The sequence below is a fragment of the Perognathus longimembris genome, chromosome 25, assembly GCF_023159225.1.
Source record: "Perognathus longimembris pacificus isolate PPM17 chromosome 25, ASM2315922v1, whole genome shotgun sequence".
Taxonomy (NCBI): Eukaryota; Metazoa; Chordata; class Mammalia; order Rodentia; family Heteromyidae; genus Perognathus; species Perognathus longimembris.
This window is the reverse complement of record NC_063185.1, coordinates 6,321,297-6,341,145: the sequence shown is the minus strand read 5'-3', so window position 1 is coordinate 6,341,145 and position 19,849 is coordinate 6,321,297. Positions and strand designations below refer to the sequence as shown.

General features: G+C 46.9%; 1 protein-coding gene across 1 annotated transcript in view; it reads left to right on the top strand.

Annotated features, from left to right (window-relative positions):
* Positions 1 to 19,849, top strand: part of Spock1 (SPARC (osteonectin), cwcv and kazal like domains proteoglycan 1) — a 377,507-nt gene that overhangs the window by 309,617 nt on the left and 48,041 nt on the right. The window contains exon 6 of the mRNA XM_048334044.1: positions 17,571 to 17,685. Within this exon, the coding sequence (XP_048190001.1) occupies positions 17,571 to 17,685 (115 nt within the window). The remainder of the gene's footprint in view (positions 1 to 17,570; positions 17,686 to 19,849) is intronic.

The following is a 19,849-nucleotide window of genomic DNA, read 5'->3' as shown; positions in this document are numbered from 1 at the left end:
GGAGGTCCTGAATTAAAGCCCCAGTAATGACATAAACAAACAAGAAGATCGTTACAAGAATCCTATGAATAGATGCACAGCGTTGCTTACCATGATCATTACCCTCAGTTTCTGCCACCATTGGCATCATCAAGAGATCTCTTTCCTAGTAGTTGAAAGAGCAAAGCCTTTCCCTGTAGTGGGTGATTCTTCTTCCCCAAACTTTCATTCATGTTAACTAGGACATTGATCCCTTTCTCTAAAACCCAAGCTCCAGGCACTCACTCGGGGGGAAAGGAGGAGAGAGTTGCCGCCCTGAACCTCTGGTAAGTGGATTGTCCTGGGGTTAGGCTGGTGCTGGGAGAAATGTCATGGTCTGCTCTTGCCTTTCAGAGGCTTTAGAGTTATGGTTGGAAATGACTCAACATTTAAATTGGGAGTTTTTCTTTCTAGCAACTCAGTGCATGGGCCATGTGGGGGCAGTTGTGGGCAATCAGGGGTGCTGCCTAGGACCCCAGGCTCCCATGACCTACTCATTGTCCTGTCATGCTGGGTGCTGAACACCACTTCTGTATATGCACATCGGAATTTGGTATTCTTCTAGATTCATGAGACCTACTGTCACTTTTAATTTTGACAAGTTGTATTGCTTAGTTCCCATTGTGATGAGATTCGGGAGGCTGTGTGAATGTGGGCAATGCTTTGCTTTGTGTAAATCCATGTTTTCTGCAGATGGCAGGTGTCAGGGAGGAGCCTTGCTTCTCCGAGGGATGTGCTTGGGAGGGCTTGCAGAAGACATTCCTGCTGGCCGAGTGGTGCTGGCATGCTGGGACTGGGGATCCGGCAGCTCAGAGGAACTCTTGGGTAGAGATTGATGAATCCAACAAAAGTTTACCTCTTCCCCTTTTTTGTTGTTGTTGTTTACTGGGTCCCTGTGATATATAGCCGTTTCCTTTTAGTCCAGAGAGTTTAACAGAATGTTCACTTCTCCTGAGTGCCTCTCACAGAGGATTGTTTGGGGAGGAGTCAAAGTTCCCCTTGGTGATCCTGTTTCAGTTCACACACACACACCCTTGCCATATCCTGTGCCCTAGCTGCGTGCCTGGCCCTGGTGCTCATGGTGGCATGGTCAGCTTTTGTTCTCCAGCTGCTCCCAGTCGACCAAGGAGAAAAGGGAAGCTGCATGCATGCCTCTGTGGCTCCCAGGTCAGGTAGGATGTGTGTGCCCAGGCTTGCAGCTCCCAGGTCATTCTGTGACTGTCACAGCGCCTTCCTGGGTCTACATGTGGATTAGATACCCCAAGCCAGGCACTAGGCTTGTCCCCGTCTTGACCAACCCCCACAAGTGACTCCAGGAAGCAGGGAGCATAATTGCCTCCATTTAACAGATGTGGAAACTGAGCCTCAACGAGTCAGCAGACTCACTCAAGGTCATGGAGTGTAGAAGCAAGTGCTGGGGTTGGAGTCCAGGTTTGTCTGCCTCCAGATGCTTTCCTGAGTGATGAGGTCTCCCTGCTGCCCTCCCCCACAAGCCCCGAGGCACCCCTCCTGTGGCACTGGAGGAGCAGAACCCAGCAGGCTTCCCAGAGGAGCGCAGACAGAATGCCTGCTTTCTCCACAGGCTGGGACAGTTGGAGAAATGAGCAGCAGCATGCACCCTGAGGTTTCCAGCTCTCCCAGAGTGGGTGGTCCGTGTCTGCCATCATCTGAGAGCTTCATGAATATCATTTTTTCTTACTTTTCATTACATCGTAAGGGTTCATGTGTTTTTTCTATTTTCAGTCTTCCTTTCTGCATAGAAGCCCAAGGGGACAGCAGGTCACCACTCATCCTGCATCCCTCAGTGAAAGCACTGCCTGGCACACAGTAGATGGTCAGAAAACATTAAATAAGTTCCCAAGGAGGCATTTCCATTGTTTTGCAGATGAGGCAGTGCAGTCTTGGGAGGATAAGTTAGTGTTCCCTTAGTTAAGAAGACTGGAGCCAGGAACGGTTTGAACTCAGCTTGCTTTGTTCTAGAGCTTCAGGGTTCACCCCTTTGTGGTTCTGAGAAATCAGCCTCTGCAGGCACTTTCCTGAGGAGTTGAGTGAATGATGTATCACCATCCCAGTGAGGCCCACAGTGACAGCCTCCTAAAGTGGTAAAAGGAAGGAGATAACTGATGAGCTTAATTATATGTGGCAGGGACATGATGAGGGTGCCACACCACTCAGTGCAAAATTCTCTGACATTGGTGCTCACATATTGTATCAGATGCTGTGAGACACAAGCTATTCCCTTTCATTCACAAGTTCCCCTCCCACCCCACCCCAAAGTGTGGTGTCACAGTGTTTGAAAAATCACTCATCTGTATGAAACACAAATTATATTCGATGGAGAGCAGCTGACTTCCTGGAGATCACAGTTGGCCTTCCTTAATGAATTTTGGCCTGATTAATGAAGATTCTGGATTGACCTTAAAATATGCAAGCAAACTCTCAGTCCGAGTGGGAGAAGACCGGATTGAGCTTTCTAACTTTAAGATGAAGGGAAGGGAGGGCTCCGGTGGTGCTTGGAGTTGAGGCCTGAATGTGAAATGAATGCCCAGGTCTGCCAAAGCTGCCCAATCTTCTTAGACCTCAGTGGGCCCAGTCCCCACCTAGGCCCCAAGGCCTTCATGGCCATTCATTCCATGCCCATGGACACACTGCCAGGAGGGAAGCTAAGCTGAGCTGCTGCCCCAGATGCTGGGTGTCTGTCATGCATCCTCACCATTCCCTTCCCTCATCACCAGGCCTTCCAGTGGCTTCTTGTCCCAGAATGCCTGTTCTCCTTCTAGCTGCATTCCCACTCTTCCCTTCCCTAGCTTTTCTTACCCCATGGACCTATCCCCTTAAGACATCCACCCACCTGTTTAGAATTTCTGCATTTCATCCCAGTGCTGAACTCTTGGCAAATGAATCTTTCTTGCTCCCACAGAACAGCAGATCTGTTCCTTTCTGTACATCCTAAGAAATACCCAGGAGTCTGTCTTCCCAGGTCAGATGGGATACCCTGCCCAGCCTGGAGAGTTCCACTCTGGCGTGGCATGACCGTCTCGGGCTCATTGGGTTACAGTCTTGGTCTCATAAGGAAGTTTAGCACTAATAACAAGGGAGGGGCCCCCATGTGAGTGTCACACCTCAGACATTTCCAGTTGCCAGGCACCTGGGTCCCCAGACTAAAGGATTGCCAGGGCTAGTCTCCTGGGGCACACTCGCTACCTGGTTCATCTTTCATCAGGTTCTGGGAGAAATGAGATCAGACCCCATTGGGGGAAACCATATAATCAAAAGAAAGAAAAGAAGAAATGAAAGCCCTTACCAGTCTCACACACCAAGGCCCCTCATCAGAGAATGGACTTATACAAGGGCATTTTATTACTTAAATGTATCTTTCACAGAGTTGGTGTCAAGCAAAGAAAATTGTCTTTGAGTTATATGGCTTTTTCGTTCACTACAGGGTCTTTCATCTGTAGGCAGTAAAATCAGGCAGTAATTCAAAGTTTAAGTTACCATTTCATTTTAAAAATATCACCTTAATCTTGTTGCATTTAGTCAGAAGTCTGCTTTGGCGTTTTTGGTCACCTTTATCTCTGGTTTTATTTCTGTTGGCTCTCGTGGACATAAAGGCTGTATTCACAAAGACATTGGGAGTTTATTTTCTCCAGCAAGTAAATGGGGAGAGGGGAAGAAATTAGGCTGGAGCCCAGAGGTAAAGGGATGCTGAGTGGCTGTGATGCTTATCTGATGTCAGCCCAAGGTGAGGTCTTAATAGCTTTTTTTTTTTTCTTTTTGGACCTTGGGAAATGTTAGCATTGGACACGAGTTGATGGATATGCTTAGCTGGCATCTGTTTTCTCATTCTTCAGCATATATTGAGGGATAAGTTACCAAGAACTGAAGAAACTACCCTTGCTTTCTCCATTGAATTTCCTCTCCCTTACTTGTGAGACTTCTGAAGGTAGTTGACTTCTCATGAGGAGCTTCTCATGCAGATACTAGGTCATCCCACTGCTTCCAAAGCCAGGCTCAGGAGCCTGAGCTCCACAGTGTGTCACCTGTGACAGAGAGGTGTCGCTGAAAGGGGAGCAGGAGTGTGGAACAGTGCCCAGCCCCCAAGCATGAGTGTCCTTGGACCTAGACTGAGGTCTACACCAGAGAAAATGACTTTGAAACTACAAAGAAGCCATTGTTTGTCTGCCTCCTTGCAGTATGGACTGGATACAGGCACGTGCCATGCTGACCTTTGTTCTCACCCCTGCTGTAATCACCCCATCCCTGCCTTTTCAGTGGCTGCTGTGGTCACTCAGAATATCTGTGGTTTGTTTCCTCATTTCTTTAAGAAACTCACTCTTCATTTATTATTCATTTATTGCTGATACGTATTCATTTATTACTCAGTCATTTATTCTTTCATTTGACAAATAGTTCAAGGGCACCTGCCATGGACTAGACTCTGTTGTAGGCACTTGAGATATTTGTGGGGATGAAAGGAAGAGCAGGGCTCCTGTCTTGGGGAGCCCCTGGGACCTAGCAGGGATCCTGTGGAGACATCTGGCCAACCTACCACTTCTGTCTACCTTTCCAGAGGCAAAACCATGTAAGCCCACATGATGTGTTCTCCAGGTGCTTCTCCAGAGAGAATTCCTCAGCATTGCCACCATTTGAATGACTCTGCTGTTTAAAGACAGAGATTCCTACTGCCACCATTGGCTTGGGGACAGGGAGGGAGGGAGGGAGAGAAGACCACATCCCTAACCTGAGACCACACATTGAACCTCTGAAGAGGTCAGATTCCAGGGTCAGCTGTCTGTGCTTTCTGGCCCTGCTCCTTAGAGCTGGCTTTCACCCAGGAGCAGTACTTGTGAGCCTCAGTTCCTCATGTCGGATGGGTGTGAGTTCTTCCCTTGGAAGATCTGGGATGGAAAAATGAAAGGACAAATTATGAGTAAAGCTTTTCACATGATGTCGGATTCATAATTTTCTACAGAATAACCCATACTCACACATCGTGAAGACTTTAAAAGCCATTGGTGCCAGCATAGTGAAATGCAGAGTGGACTATGGAAGGTCCTCAGGAACAAAGGTCTTGAAGTCTAGCAGCTAAGGTCTCATTTGGGAAGCAGGAAGGCAGAGGAGCAGGCATGGGGCTCTATGCTCTAAGAGGATGACCTGGAGACATGGCTGCACCCCAGAAGCCCTGCAGGGGAGGAGTGGAGGGGACTGTCCCCAGGGGGTGATTGGGAATGGAGCTAGAGAAAGACATCAGGGAAGAGTAGCCGGGCACAGCTGGGACTCGGGAGAGGTGGTGGCCATGAATTATGGTGGTGTTGCAGGGGAAGTAAAGTCAGGAAAAGGGTAGCTGCCTGAAAAAGGAGGGTCTGGGATTTCATTCAGGCTGGTGAGGAGTATGTTAACATTTGGGCTCTAAGGTCTGACTGCTGGGAAGCAGAGATCCCATGGATGGTCATAGGGGCCTCTGCCCAACAGTCTGCCCCAGGATGCTATCTACAGAACTAAGGAGGGGCCAGGCCCAGAACTGTGCCCCAGGACGCTGTCCACAGAGCTAAGGAGGGGCTGCTCCCAGAGCTGGGTGGTGAAGCGTGACTGTGGGCAGCTCAGCTGGAGCTGACAACAGAGGCCTGTGTGTGGAATTGCTCGGCAGGCAGCCGAGAGATGGGGATGGCGTCCATTGTCCATCCGCCTGTGGATCTGTTTATGTGGCCAGTGTTTACTTAGTGTCTAATGGCTTTTCACATCCTTTGCTGGGTGCTGGAGTGAGGAGTTTACAGCATTCTTAAGACATGAGGGTGTTTATCAAGATGAAGGGCTGGAAACCAGGGTGGGCACTGGTGCTATGGGAGAACATGGAGCTACCATCTACCTGCTCCCTGGAGGCCACCTGCTCCCTGGGGGCCACCAGGAGGAATCCCCAGCATCAGGAGGAGAGCTAGGTGGGCCAGGCGGCAGCCTGCTGCCTGCTCTGTATGTGCCAGAAGGTGAGGATGGAGGATGGGGGGTTGATGGGATATACTTCACCGGAGCCTTTTCTGCCTGTTTGAAAGCTGGGCGTTTTATCTGAGACTGACAGACAGCAAGGAATGCTTGTAAGCTGGGGTGGGTGTTACAACCCAATTTGCATTTTACAAAGACCACTCAGGTGTGAAGCTAGCTGAGGCTGGGGAGGATGAAGGTGGGACTGGCTGGCAGGGGGTGGAGGAAGGGACAAAAGGTGTCAGGTCTGCACTGGAATCTAGTTATTCCTCCTTGGCAGCCAGCTGCCGGAGGCTGGGTTATCCTCATGTAGGGATGAGGAGAGCAGGCTGGGTTGTCACCTCTGGTAATCCCCAGAGCTTAGGTATCAGATTCCCATCCCAGGTGCCCTCCAAGCCTGGGCAGAGGACCTGGGAGAGGAGAGATGACCATGAATTAGGTGCCCCCTGGACTTGCCCTGGGCTCCCTGGAGCCCTGAGTGAGAGCCTGGCCAGGGGAGCCTGGAAAGAGAGAAGGGGGCTTAGTGGGACCGGGTGCCTCTAGGGACACCAGGGCAGCAGGGGAAGCAGCCTCCTGAGGAGACATGTAGCAGCTGGGACAGTTTCTTGGCGCATTCTCTCTCTGAGTACACACACCCGGGTTGGGTGAGAGACAAGCACCAGGTCCCTGATGGTTCCCCCACTGCCTCTGGAGCCTCCTGTGCCCTCCCTGCTGCTTCCTGACTTTCTCCTTCGGGAACATGGCTTCCTCCCTGCCCTTGTCTGTCTCCTCACTTTTCTTCACTTCTTTCCTGCCATGCCTTCTCTGTCGCTTCTTCCTGCTTTCTCCTTTCTTTCTTTTCTTTTTTTTTTTTTTTTGTAATGTATGCTTTTGTTTCCAGTGGTGCTAGGGTTTGACTTCTGGGCTGTGCACTCACTAGGCAGGCACCCTCTAGCCTGAGCCACACCTGTAGCCATTTCTATATTATTTTTCAGATAGCGTCTCACTTTGTTTTGTTTTTGCCTGGGGCTGATCATGGACTGAAGTCCTAAGTACCCTTCTTGGTGTAGCTGGAACCAAAGGTGTATGGGGCTGTGCCTAATGTGTTTGTTGAGATGGAACCTCAATCAATTTTTGCCTAGTCTGGCCTTGAATCTTGAACTGGTCCTCCCAATCTCTACTTCCTAAGTACCCGGGTTTACAGGTGTGAGCCACCAAGCCTGATCTTACTCTCTCCTCCTTCTAGTCTTATTCATGGTCCTTATTTTCATACCCCTTTCCTTCTCATCTGCAAAATGCAAGTGAGAGCCTCTAACCTTTTAGGGTTTCTGGGAAGATAAGTAATTTCAACCATCCCTCTCGCCCACTTTCTCAGCATACGGACTTTCTCATGCTCCAGGGCTTAGGAGCATGTACAACTTCCTTGAGGAACTTCCTCTCAGATCCAGTAGTTCCTCAGAACCCAGCTCACTTTCCTCTCTATATTTGGTGATACTGCGGGTTTGAACTCAAGGCATTTGCTATACAAGCAGCGCCCTATGAGCCACTCCCCAGCATTCCCAACGTTTTGAGGCCTTGGCTGAGCTCCACTGGACTCTAACAACTGCTTCCCTCAGAGGCCCAACAGGAACATTGATAATATGTCTTCTCTCCAGCAAGAAGTCAAGGTCCAGTGCCAACAGCTTCTGTACTCACAGCATCCGACGCAGGTTTGTGGGCCAACTCAACGCCTTCTAACTTATCTTTGCTAATCACTACCCAAAGAGAACAGTATCCAATGCCTCTCTTGCTAGTGGAAGTCACAGAGGCAGCTTTGTTTGGTATAGTAGGACCCAATGGGGCTGGGGAAGCACAGGGTCAGGCTCCATCTTCTCCCTGCTTTACAGTGGTGGCTACTGCCACAAGGTCCTCCTGTTTCCCCACCTCTATTTCCCCAGCTCTGATACCACTTCCTTTCCCAGCTCTGATGTCACTTCCTCTCCCAGCTCTGACACCACTTCCTTTCCCTCACTTTTTTCTCTGCCTGGTCTTTCAGCCTAAGAAGAGGGAGAGACTTTGCCAGAGTCGGTGTCCTATGGAAGTCTGTGACTCAATCATCACTTGCTTCACTGCACTAGGGAAAAATAGAGGGCTTGGACTAAAAAAGAAGTGTGTTGTTTCCTGGTTGTGAGGCAGACGTTTTGCTTTCTTAGGTTGAACTTTCTTCATCTGTAAAATGAACACATACCTAAGATATTTCCCCTAAACAAACAAATGTGAGCCAAGTACCTGTGTACTAGGCTCTGGAAAAGGTGCCTGCTTCCCTAAAGGGGGAACAGAGAAGGAGAGGTTGGTGAGAAGAGGGTAAGGTAAACATACCGTGCAGGTACAAAAATATCATTAACTTTTTTTTAAAGGAGGCCAGAGGAAAGGGGACAAGAGCAGTAGAGAAGGTGAATGTGATGGAGGTTTGTTACATTCCATTGTACGAAATGGCACAATGGAACCCTTCACACAGTGAATGTATTCTAGTAAGAAGAGGAGCAGCCCCCAAGTACACAGGTGCTCAGTATGATTGTTGAGCACTTGCTAGTCTATCTACAGATCTGTGTACTAACAGGAGAACAGGCATGAGGATTTTCAAGACTTTCCTCATTTGCATTGTCTCCCAGAATTCCAGACAGGCAGAACATCCTATGGAAATTTAGAGCTATGTGCCAGGCAGTGCTGGTTTACTCTTGTGATTTTAGCTACTTGGGAGGCTGGGATTGGGAGGATGGTGGTTCTAGGCAGCCCTGCAACAAGACAGCTGCATGCAGTGGGGTGAGCCTGTCCTCTCAAGCATGTGGGGGACTGAGGTTGGAGGCATTGGGTTCGAGGCCAGCCAAGGCAGAAAGTCTGAAGGACTCCCTCTTCACAGAGGAAATAGGGTGTATTGATAGGCACCTATCATCCAAGCTACAACATGAAGTGTAAAATAGGTGGATCGAGGCCCACACATGTATTGAGCAAAAAGTAAGACACTATCTCAGACATAACCAGTGCAAAAAGATAAAAGCAGGGAAGGAGAGGCTGGAGACATGGCTCGGCATTAGAGTGCCAGCCGACCAAACCCAAGGCCCTGCGTTCAACTTCCAGGACCACCCCCACCCAAGAAAAAGAGAAGAATATCACCCAATCCTAGGAATACCCCCACGCAGCTAAAGCACTGGCACTGAGAAGCAGCAGGGCAGCTCAGGCTAGACTGCCATGACAGGGGAGCCCCAGACAGTATGCTGGGCAGGCATACTGAGCACAGCTGGGTTTGCTCTGCTGGGAAGAGTCCCCAGCACCTCTGGATGCCAGTTAAAAATCCCTCTCCTTGTTATTAAAATAACCATTGCTGGACTTCTGCCAAGCTTGAGGAATAATGTACACCATCACAAGGTCTGACAGGTAACATTTTGCTGTCTGTGTATACATGCATACTTTGCATTGAGCCATTTGGAGGTAATTTACAGACATTGTGACACCTAAACCCCTCATAAAAGCAAAGGGAGCATTCTTCTATTTAACCACCTTGAGCAGGTATGGATGATCCTACCCAGGAGAACAGCAATTCTATTATATCACAGTTCTCATTAAAATCACAGCGATTTCCCCCACAATGTCTTTTATAGCTTTGTGTAATTATTGTTATTCAAGAACTAGCCAAGCTTGCTCACTGCTTTTGCTTCTTCTCTTTTCTTTGAATATGAAACAATGATCTATACACTCCAGGGCTTTTTGTTTTACTTCTATTTGGTGCCAATAGTTTTCTTTTTAGACTTCAGGCAGTTTCCCCAATTTGAAGTCTGTTTCCTAATAAATAAATTGAGGCTTGGATCCAGTATTTCATAATTATATTCATGTCTTTTAGCACATCAGAAGGTGCCACCAGTGTGATACTGACTTGATTCCTTGGTCCTTTTGTTAAGTGATGGATGCCATGTATCTTGTTGGAAATATACATTTTCCTTTTTATAATAATTATGTAGTCTCTGGGTAGCATTTTGAGACAGTGACTGTCCCTCACTTGTACCCATTTTTTTTTTTTTTACATTGAGTGATCTTTTCTTAACTCAGGACACTGTGTTGCAAAATGGTGATTTCCTAATTACAACCTTCCCTTCTAAATTTAGCTGGCATCTTCTTGTGAAGAATTGCTTTTACTTGTTCATACATTTAGCAACTTGGTTTTCAAGTTTAAGGTTCTGCAAGTCAAAAGTGTGTGTGTGTGTGTGTGTGCGTGCGTGTGCATGCCAGAGAGAGAGAGATGCAGAGAAGGGAGGGGTAGAAGGGGGGGAGAGAGAGAGAGGAGAGAGAGAGAATGTTGAGAGAATATGAAAGTGAGCACACAGACTGAGCCCTGGTTCCAACACAGCCAGCCCTTGGCCCACTGAGATGGTTCCTGCTGAGAGGAGCAGCTCTGTCTGCTGGGGCTGGAGTGGCTGTGGGTCGTCCCATAGGAGCCATACAGAGAGAAGGCTTTGGTTTTATGTAGAGCCTTAATGAACATACACACATGAATATATTTCTGCTTACACTTAACAAGCATTCATGAGGCTCTTGCTATGGGCCCTGAACCAATGGAACAAAAGGCCAGTTCCTGTGAAAATTGTATGACAGATGCTCATGAGGACCACAAAGACAGCAAAGGAGAGAAAGAGACAGAAAAAGGGGGAGGAGTTGATGTGCGCCAGGAAATTTCCTGGCAAAACCTGAGTGTAGAAAAAATTAAAGTGAGCCACTGTTTGGGGTAGGGGAAGGGACAGACAAAGGGAAGTGCGAAGGCCCTGCAGTTGAAGGATCTGAGAAGCAGCAGCAAAGCTGGTGGAGAGGCAAAGCAGGAGAGACGTGTGGACTCTTCCAGTCAGCCACCACTTCTCATCCAGTTCTTAAAGGCAGCAGAGCCGCAGGTCCTTTTCCTCCCTCCACTGCAACAACATGATTTCGGGTGAATAAAAACAAATCAGGATTCATCAACTGTGAACAAAATTGTCAACTGTGAACCACCAACAGTCTGGTTTAAAAATAGATGATAGGTTGATGAAATATAGTGGGGAAAGCAATTGAAATAAAATGTTAAAAATAATACTCAATGCACGTGTGGTGCCGTAGAGAGGGTGGTGTGGACTTGGTTGAGATCTGTGTGGGTACTGAACCTGGGAGAAGTTATTAGTTTTGCTTTCTAAGTCATCGACGAGAAAGATTGACTTGGCCATTTGCAAGGAAACATTCACTCATTTGGATGTACTGGCATGCTATGCAAAATAGAAGCAAGGGTGGGCTGGGAAATCTGCTACCACACTTATTTTTAAGTAGGTCACCCTGCAGATTATTTCTGCACATTCTCTTACCATCACCAGCGCTCTCTCCTCTCTCCATTTCTGTGATGATGGGGGAGGGCCCCAAGTCTAGAAACCTCAGGGTTTGTATTTATAGTTGAATTTGTATGACTGTGGAAATGGTCCGTGTTTAAAAGTCATTATTGCCCATCATCTCAGATCACTTCCTTTACAGGGTTAGCTGTAATTATTTATTTCACTACTGTATCATAACAGTAATATAAAGACTATGACTTGGCCAAGTTCTTTATGTCCAGTGAACTCATATTCAGAGACCACTACTATTCCATTGGTATGTGGTATGCGTTATGATTTCTTGTTTTTTTTCTTTCCAGTAGACCTGAGCCATCTTGGCACAAAAATCTGTGCTTTTTGAACCCAAGACAAAGCATTTCTGTTGCATGGCGTCTGTCTCTGGAACAAGCTGATTGCTAGGGTGCCACCCCACAATCCACAAACAGTGGCTTCAACTACCAAGATGTATTGTCCTTTGTGCTGGAGGTTCCCAGTCCAAATAGGAAAAAGGAGCATGGTAGCTCGCCTCAGGGGAAGGCCACTTTTCAGTGCCTCCTTGCCTCATTCTGGCTAGTAGATGTCACCTCCCTATATTTCTTCATTCTCCATGCCTCTCTGGTTATAAGTCTCCATACTCAAAGTCCCCTTCCTGTCAGGACACCAGTAAAACCCCATTCTCACACACTTCTTTGAACTTGATAGCTTTTCTAAAGACCCTGTGGTAAAAGGAGACACCTTTCTAAGCTACTGGCAGGTAGGACTTTTGGACACAGTTTTCTTTTTTTTTTTTTTCTTGTTTATTGTCAAAGTGAAGTACAGAGGGGTTACAGTTTCATATGTAAGGCAAGTACATTTCTTATCCAACTTGTTACCTCCTCTCTCATTCCTCCCCCCTATCTTCCGCCTCCCCACTTCCCTCCCCCCATGATTTATACAGTTGGTTTACACCAATTGGTTTTGTAAGTATCACTGTTGCAATGATTTGTCTTTTTATCCTTTGTCTCTGATTTTGGTATTCCCTTTCCCTTCCCTAGTTCCAATACACGTTGTACAGTATCCGGGGTACTAAGATCAGTTATAGTAACAGCAGGGGTAAAACCACAGGAAGGGAATACAAGAGGAAAAAAAGGTACGGTTTCACATGGCATGTTGAAAATAACTACAACAATGATATACCACTTATTTCCAAGGTAACAGAGATTGAACTCCAGGCCTTGGACTTGCTACATAGGCACTCTACCACTTGAGCCACACTCTCAGCTCCTTTTTTAAAAAAATTGCATGGGTTATTTTTGGGGTAAGGTCTTGCTTTGTGCATGGTCCATCCTGGGCTGTGGTGTACCTTCCTGTGTTTCCCCATATCCCTGGGAATGACAGACAGGCACCTGTGTGCCCAGCCATCGCACTTCCCCATGGCTACGACAAAGGCATTGTTACTGTGCCCAGTGATTGATTGAGACAGAATCTTGTGAACTGCTTCTTACCTGTGCTAGCCTTGAAAAGGGATTTCCCAACCCTTTGTATGGTTGGTGAGGTAGCTAGGACTGACGTGAGCCCCCACACCCAGCAGTTAGGCATCTTTTATGAGGGACACAGATAGAGCCAGAAGAGTGAAGCTGTGCCTTCCAGAAGGCCAAGGAACCTCAACTGTGGCGCGCAGCCCAGGCTCCTGTCCCCTTAGTGCCAGTTCTGGAGGAAGCTCTCCCCACAGGCCACAGTGGTCAGCAGTGCCAAATCCTTTTTTCTGCTGGGGCTCCTCCACATGTGGCTGTCGGCATACTTTAGTAGTTGGGTGCTAATGCAATCCAAACTCAGTTTGCATCAGTTTCCTCTTTTCTGTATTTTCTAAAATGTGGCTTTAAAAAAAATGCGATGAATTAGGACTGCCCCCTTCCTTTGCAAGCATGGTGTGGTGTGAACTGTAAGTGGTGGGTGGGACTCATCATCCAGCCTACTTCAGCTTCAAGTTCTCTGCTTTGTTGGCCAGCAGGGCAGGAGGTATGGAGGAAGCAGATGAAGGAATGCCATATCTCATTCCAAAGCTATCATTATCATAATGTTACCAGGTTTTGGCTCTTGATTTGAGCATAATGGAAAGGAAAAAGTTCTGGAACTGGATCATTCATTTGTTTTTCCCCCACCCCATTTTAGTTATCTGAGCTCACTATAAGTAGAGTTCTGTAAGTTCCCATATAGATAGGATTCTATCATGTCAATATAAGGAGAATTCTATGAGGTCAGTATATTGGGAGTGCTATGAGCTCATGAAAGAAACAGCTCTGTAAACTCACTATAAGAATTCTGGGTACTCACCATACGAAGGGTTTTAGATGGGATTGTGTGAGCTCATTAAAGGTAGGGGTCATCTCACTACAGTAAGAGTTCTGTGATTACCCTGTAGGTAGAGTTCTTTGAGCTGACATAGAGCTCTATGAGCTCGTTCGAGGTGGTGGAGCTCTGTGAACTCACTCCAGGTGTTTATGTGAGTCACTCCAGGTGGAGTTCTGTGAGCTCACCACAGGCAGAAACTCTGTGAGGTCATGGTAGGGAGAGCTCTTTGAAGTCACTTTAGCTTGTGATCTGTGGGCTCAATCTAGTTAGTGTTCTCTGAGATGACATCAGGTGGATTTCAACAAGCTCACTATAGGTATACTTCTGCGCATTCACTGTAGGTAAGTCTGTGACCTCACTATAGGAGTTACGCTTACTGTTTTGTAGAGCTCTGAGCTCACTATTGGGGAGGGGGCTTCTTGTGCTCACTGTAGTAACAGCTGTGCAAGCTCACTCTAAGGCGATTTCTTGTGTGAGGTTACCATTTGTAGAGTTTGTTGAGCTCACTATGGGGAGTTCTGTGATCTGAGTGTAGAGGGAATTCTGGGACCTCACTGTAGGTTAGGGTTCTTTGAGCACATGATAGTGGGAGTTGTGTGAGCTCCTTCTGGGCAATTTTCTGTGATCTCACTATTGGTACAGTTCTGAGAGTTCACTATATTGAGAATTCTATGGGCTCACTATGAATAAGTTCTGTGATCCCACCGTAAGGGTGCTCGGTTAACTCACTGTAGGGAAGTTCTGTGAGGTCACTATAGGATGCGTGTGAACTCAGTAGAGGGAAATTTCTGTGATCTCACTATTGGTACAATTCTGTGAACTCACTATAGTGAGGGCTGTGAGTTCACTAAAGAGAATCAGTGAGCTGACTATAGTGGGTGTTCTGTGAGGCCACTATATGGAAATATGCTAAGCTCTCTAGATAGAGTTCTGAGTTCACAATAGTTATGGCTCACTATAGAAAGAGTTCTGTGAGCTCAATATAAGGAGAATTCTATGAGGTCACTATAGGGGCAGTTGTTCTATGAGCTCACTATAGAGAGAATTCTTTGATCTCACTAAGCTCACCAAGTCCTGTGAGCTCCTAGAAGGAAAATTCTGTTAGCACACTATTGATATATACCCATGAGATCACTTTAGGAAGAGTTCTGTGAGCTTGTCATTTGTTCTTACTATCAGGAGGCAGCCATTAATGCCCTGGGATGAGAGGATGCTTGCATTTCTCGCCTCACATCTCCCTAGTTGAATGCTTTGGTTTTGAATTATTTTATAGTCCAGGCTGACCTGGTACTTGCTTTGTAGAACAGCTAATTAGGAAGCAGTAAAGAGATTGGAGAAGAGGAAGAAGAAGAGGGAGAAGTAGGGAGGAAGACAGAGGGAAAGAAAAGGGAGAGGAGAACAAGGAAGAGGAGGAGGAGGAAAGGGAAGGGGAGGCTAAAGGATGAGGCAGAGAAGGAAGAGAGGGATGAAGAGTGCAAAGAAGCAGGAGAAAGAGGAGGGGAAGAGCAGTAGAGGTGAGGAGGAGGAAGAGAGGAAGGAGGAAGAAAAGGAAGGGAAGATGGATGAAGAAGGAGTGGGAAGAGGCAGCAGGAAAGGGAGAGGCCACATGTACTCTGCTTTGTGGAGAACTTACACTGGTGACTCTCTTGCTTCTTTCCTGTTTCCTTCTTTTTTTTTTTTTTTTTTTGGCCTGTCCTGGGGCTTGGACTCAGGGCCTGAGCACTGTCCCTGGCTTCTTTTTTGCTCAAGTCTAGCACTCTGCCACTTGAGCCACAGCGCCACTTCTGGCCGTTTTCTGTATATGTGGTGCTAGGGAATTGAACCCAGGGCCTCATGTATACGAGGCAAGCACTCTTGCCACTAGGCTATATCCCAGCCCCTCCTGTTTCCTTCTTGACTTCCACCTTCAGGCCATTTGTGTTGTCTGCTGACCCTGCCTACTCCCATGGGTGTTGGTGTTCTGTCCCATGTTCTCTCACATCCTACCTAACCTCAGAGTCCTGTCCAGTGGGCCTGGCTTTGTATGCTTCACCATGAAGCTGGTTCATCTGTGAGGCCCAGCAATGTTTTCTCATACATCTGCAATAACTCCCCTGACCACACTGGGCATGCTCTGGACACTCCACAGGCATGCACTGAAGTCCCCCTTATCCCATCCTTCCTTCCCCTCCTCTTTTCCTCTCCTCCCCTGCACCAGAGGAACAAGCAGTGACGGTAGTGACGGCTGGGCTTATGCAGGGTGACTTCAGTGCCTTTAGGGCTGGGTTTAAAGCACTCCATTCCTGGGTTTATAATCGGCCCAGACTGTACAGCTCCCCCTTCTGCCATAAGCCAGTAATCACTTGCACTCATATGTGCTGCTTTGCAGATTCTGGTGGCTTTTTTTTTCTCAAAGGTATCCATTTGTGCTTTCCAAGGGCAAGGACTATATCCTTTCTTTCCATTCTTTTAAAAATTCCCTATGGCACCTGATAAGAGCTACAGTGGAGGAAGTGCTCAGTGTATTTTGCTCACTTCAGCCTTTTAACACTCACCAGGTACCTAGGCCATGGGTTTTTGCAAAACACTGATTAGGCAGGCCTGGGTCATAAGAATTTTGCAGGCACAAATTGAGGGAAATCTCAGACAACTCACCTCTGAGGCAATAGCAAAGATGCAGAATGAGCCCACCCAGTGCACTGTGGTATGCCTGTGCCCCAAATCCCCACCCACAGGACCAGGAGGGTCCCAGGCCCCTTCAGGACTCAGCCTTGAGAGCCAGAGATGCATACAAATGAAAGCTACAGTATGTTATGAGTTATTGAACCTTTCCAGATCTCAATTTCTTCTTCCATGATGTAGGAGTTTAAACCATGCTGGTAACTGTTGTGGTCTATTACACTTGTAAATAGCATCGCTCCCTCCTGCTTAGGTTCTATTAAGGCTTAACAGTAAAGGGCCAGAAGAAAGTAACCACAATATAGCTATTGTTGTTGATGAAAGGTGACTGATTAAAGACTTAAAGACTTCTGATTCTATGCCCTAGAAATAGATGTTTCTACTGAGTCACAGGTGGCTGACATCATGTCCACTTTGGGCAGTGGGAACAAAAGCATTCATTCTACATTGTTCCCAAGGGGAAGGTGTAGTGTGTCGGACCTGCCATCCACACTGGCTGGAGAGGTTTGTTACTCTTCCTCCCCAGGAAGAGCCTGGGAGCAGGCTGCCACAGAGCCTTCTCTGTGTGGGGAGATCAGGGAAGTGAGGAGCCATCCTCAGAGATGCAGGAATGCTTCATAGTCCACTTACGGTGCCACAGGTGCTCAATTTAACATACCATAGTCTTTATTTTATAAGTAGCTATAGTTGAGCAAACCTGTCATTAAAATAAGCCTTCCATTGCTTCTGCTGTGTTTTAGAAGTTAGACTGCTCAATTGTAAAAACATGAAAGACCAGTTCTTATTTAGTGTGCTGAACCTTAAACCTTTCATGTAGTTGTCTCTGCCTTCTTCATCCTCTCTGGATCAAGGGCTCTGGTGATTTTCTAGGAAGCTGAATATGGGGTCTGTAGTGACTGTTCTTATTTGTGTGTGTGTGTGTGTGTGTGTGTGTGTGTGTATACATATGCATGTGTACATTCATGTCAGTACTAGGGCTTGAACTTGGGGCCTAGGTGCTGTCCCCGAGCTGTTTTGCTTAAGGCTAGTGCTCTACCACTTGAGTAACCTCCACTTTCTGCTTTTTTTGTGATTAATTGGAGACAAAGAGTCTTACAAACATAGCTGTCTGGGCTGATTTCAAACCTCAGTCCTCAGATCTCAGTCTTCTGAGCAACTGGGATGATGATGTAAGCTGCTGGGGTGACGGTGTGAGCTGCTGATGCCTGGTCCAACTACATGCTTATCTGTTCTGTCTCTTTTTTGCAGTGTAAGTTGGAGTTCCATGCTTGTTCTATTGGCAAAAGCCTCAGCATCCTCTGTGATGGGCCCTGTCCATGTCTCCCGGAGCCTGAGCCGCCCAAGCCCAGGGTGGAGAAGAATGGTGAGTAGGAACCTCGGGATGTGGTGGGGGAGTCGAGTGACTCAGGGCAGGCTGGCATGGTTTAGCTTTGGTCCAACATGCCTCAGAGCACCTTAGTAGTCTGCACGGGGGAAATGGGTTAACCTGGCAAGTAAGTTCTCTAATTTGTTTAGGGATCCTAAAGTGAATTTCCTTCATCTATCATTGAGGGGAAACATAAAAACTGCTAAGAGGCTTTGTAGATAACTCTGCTGGACTGAGATATACGCTGGGTGAATTTGCCAGGGTGTAGAAGGGGCAGATTCTTTCAGCATCTAAGACCAGGGCCTGCCCTCGGGTGTATCGTGGGTTTTCTTGAACTCTAATCTCTCAAATCCTTTGAACTTCTCATGGCCAAATATCAAAACAGGGACTGCGGAGATATCACAACCGTGGCGCCTGCTTCTCCAAAGCATCTCTTCATTAATATATTCTGCTTGGAGGACAGCACAGAACCAAACGATAGATCAAAGAGAACTCTTCCTCAGGGCAGCCGTGCCTCCTCCAGGCCTGAGAGGGCAGGAGAGGCCGGGCTTCCGTGGGAGTTTTCATGAGAGAGAAAGCCCCATCTCTACTTCTGAGACCCAAAGCAGAAGTCTGAATTGTCTTTTGTGGCACCGGGCACTCTGAGCTGTGACTGGCTTTCTGTGGCGTATGCTGTGTGTCCGTGTGTGAGTGTATGCATGTGTGCATGCATACATGAGCACTTGTGATTTTTGAGCAACTATTTGTAATAGAAAGGGAAGGAACAGGGTGAGAGAGACTGTCCTCTTTTGAAGCCACTTTGTCTGACCTCTAGTCTAAGCACTATTGTGGTAACTTCAGGAAGACTGGAGCTGAAGGCTCTGTGGAGGTTCAGGTCAGGATGTGGAGAAACAGTGTGATCCCAAGTAATCTCCAAGATGATTCACTTCTAAAAACTGGCTCTTGTTGCATTTGAGGGATTTATTTGTATAATGATAGGAAGAAAAGTGAATTCATATATATTAGCCTCCATGTAGCCTTGTCAATAAATCAAAAGCCCTGTGACATTAAGTAACTACTCTCCAAAAATTTCCAGAAATGCCTGAAAATTTCTGCAAGTCTGCTTAGGGGGTTTCAGTAGCTTATGTTATTCTAGTCATACATTTTATTGCTTTTATTTTCTGTTCTGCTCTGAGACTAGGGAATTGGGCCAGGAAAGTCATCTTGGCCATTTGCCCGAGGAAAGCATCTCTCCTTCAGCGCCTCCAGGCCTGCTAATGACATCCTCTCTGGCCTCACAGTAGGTAACAGGCCCCTTTTCTGGAAGAGCATTTCGCCTCTCTAAATGAAGAACCCTGTTCTTAATGGTGGCCTTTGCACTTGAATGAATGAGACATTCTCTGAAATGACACATTGCAAGGATGGCCTTGGTGGTACTATCTATTTATATCATTATTCGCTGTAGAAACAAATCCTTACTGAACCTCTGCAAGTAAGCACACTGGCATGAAGCATAAAGAGGCTTGCAAAAGCATCACTCCTGAAATCTGAAATGCTCAGTTAGAACAACGCTGCCTTTTAAAAGTATTTCAAAACATTCGCAGAGGCTTGGGCTGCTAAGTTAGTGGTGAGGGGCAGTTCAGAAAAACAAGAACAATCTCCATTAAATTATATTAGAAAAGAGAGAACACCACTAACAATATTCCAAAACAACCAGAGTGACACTTCCACATGGTTTTCTTCAGTCCTACATATTTAGCTTTTGCTGCATTGGACTGCAGGCCAACAGTTTGCTTGTTTATGTCTTAGTTTGTGCTTCATGTCCCCGGACTTCACAAGGTCCTGTGAATTCTTGCTTGGTCCCTAAGCCTCCTGGAAATTATCTAAGAAATACCACAGCCTTCAACACTCCATCAATGGGCTTGTTCCTTGGACTATCAACATTTCATGAGCGCTCCTTCTGTGGCCTTCAAAGTCAGGCTTTTTTTTTTCTAGGCTGTGGCTGATGGCAGGAGTTTCATGTAAAGAAGCAAAACAAAGCAGAAACATCCCACTAAGGGTGAGATGGAATGGTTATCATGTGGACAAAATGTTCTCATCTTTCCATCTCAGGATGTGTTGTGACTGTACAGCTCCTGGAGGGGCCTATCACTCCACGTTAACAAATGATGTTCATCTATTA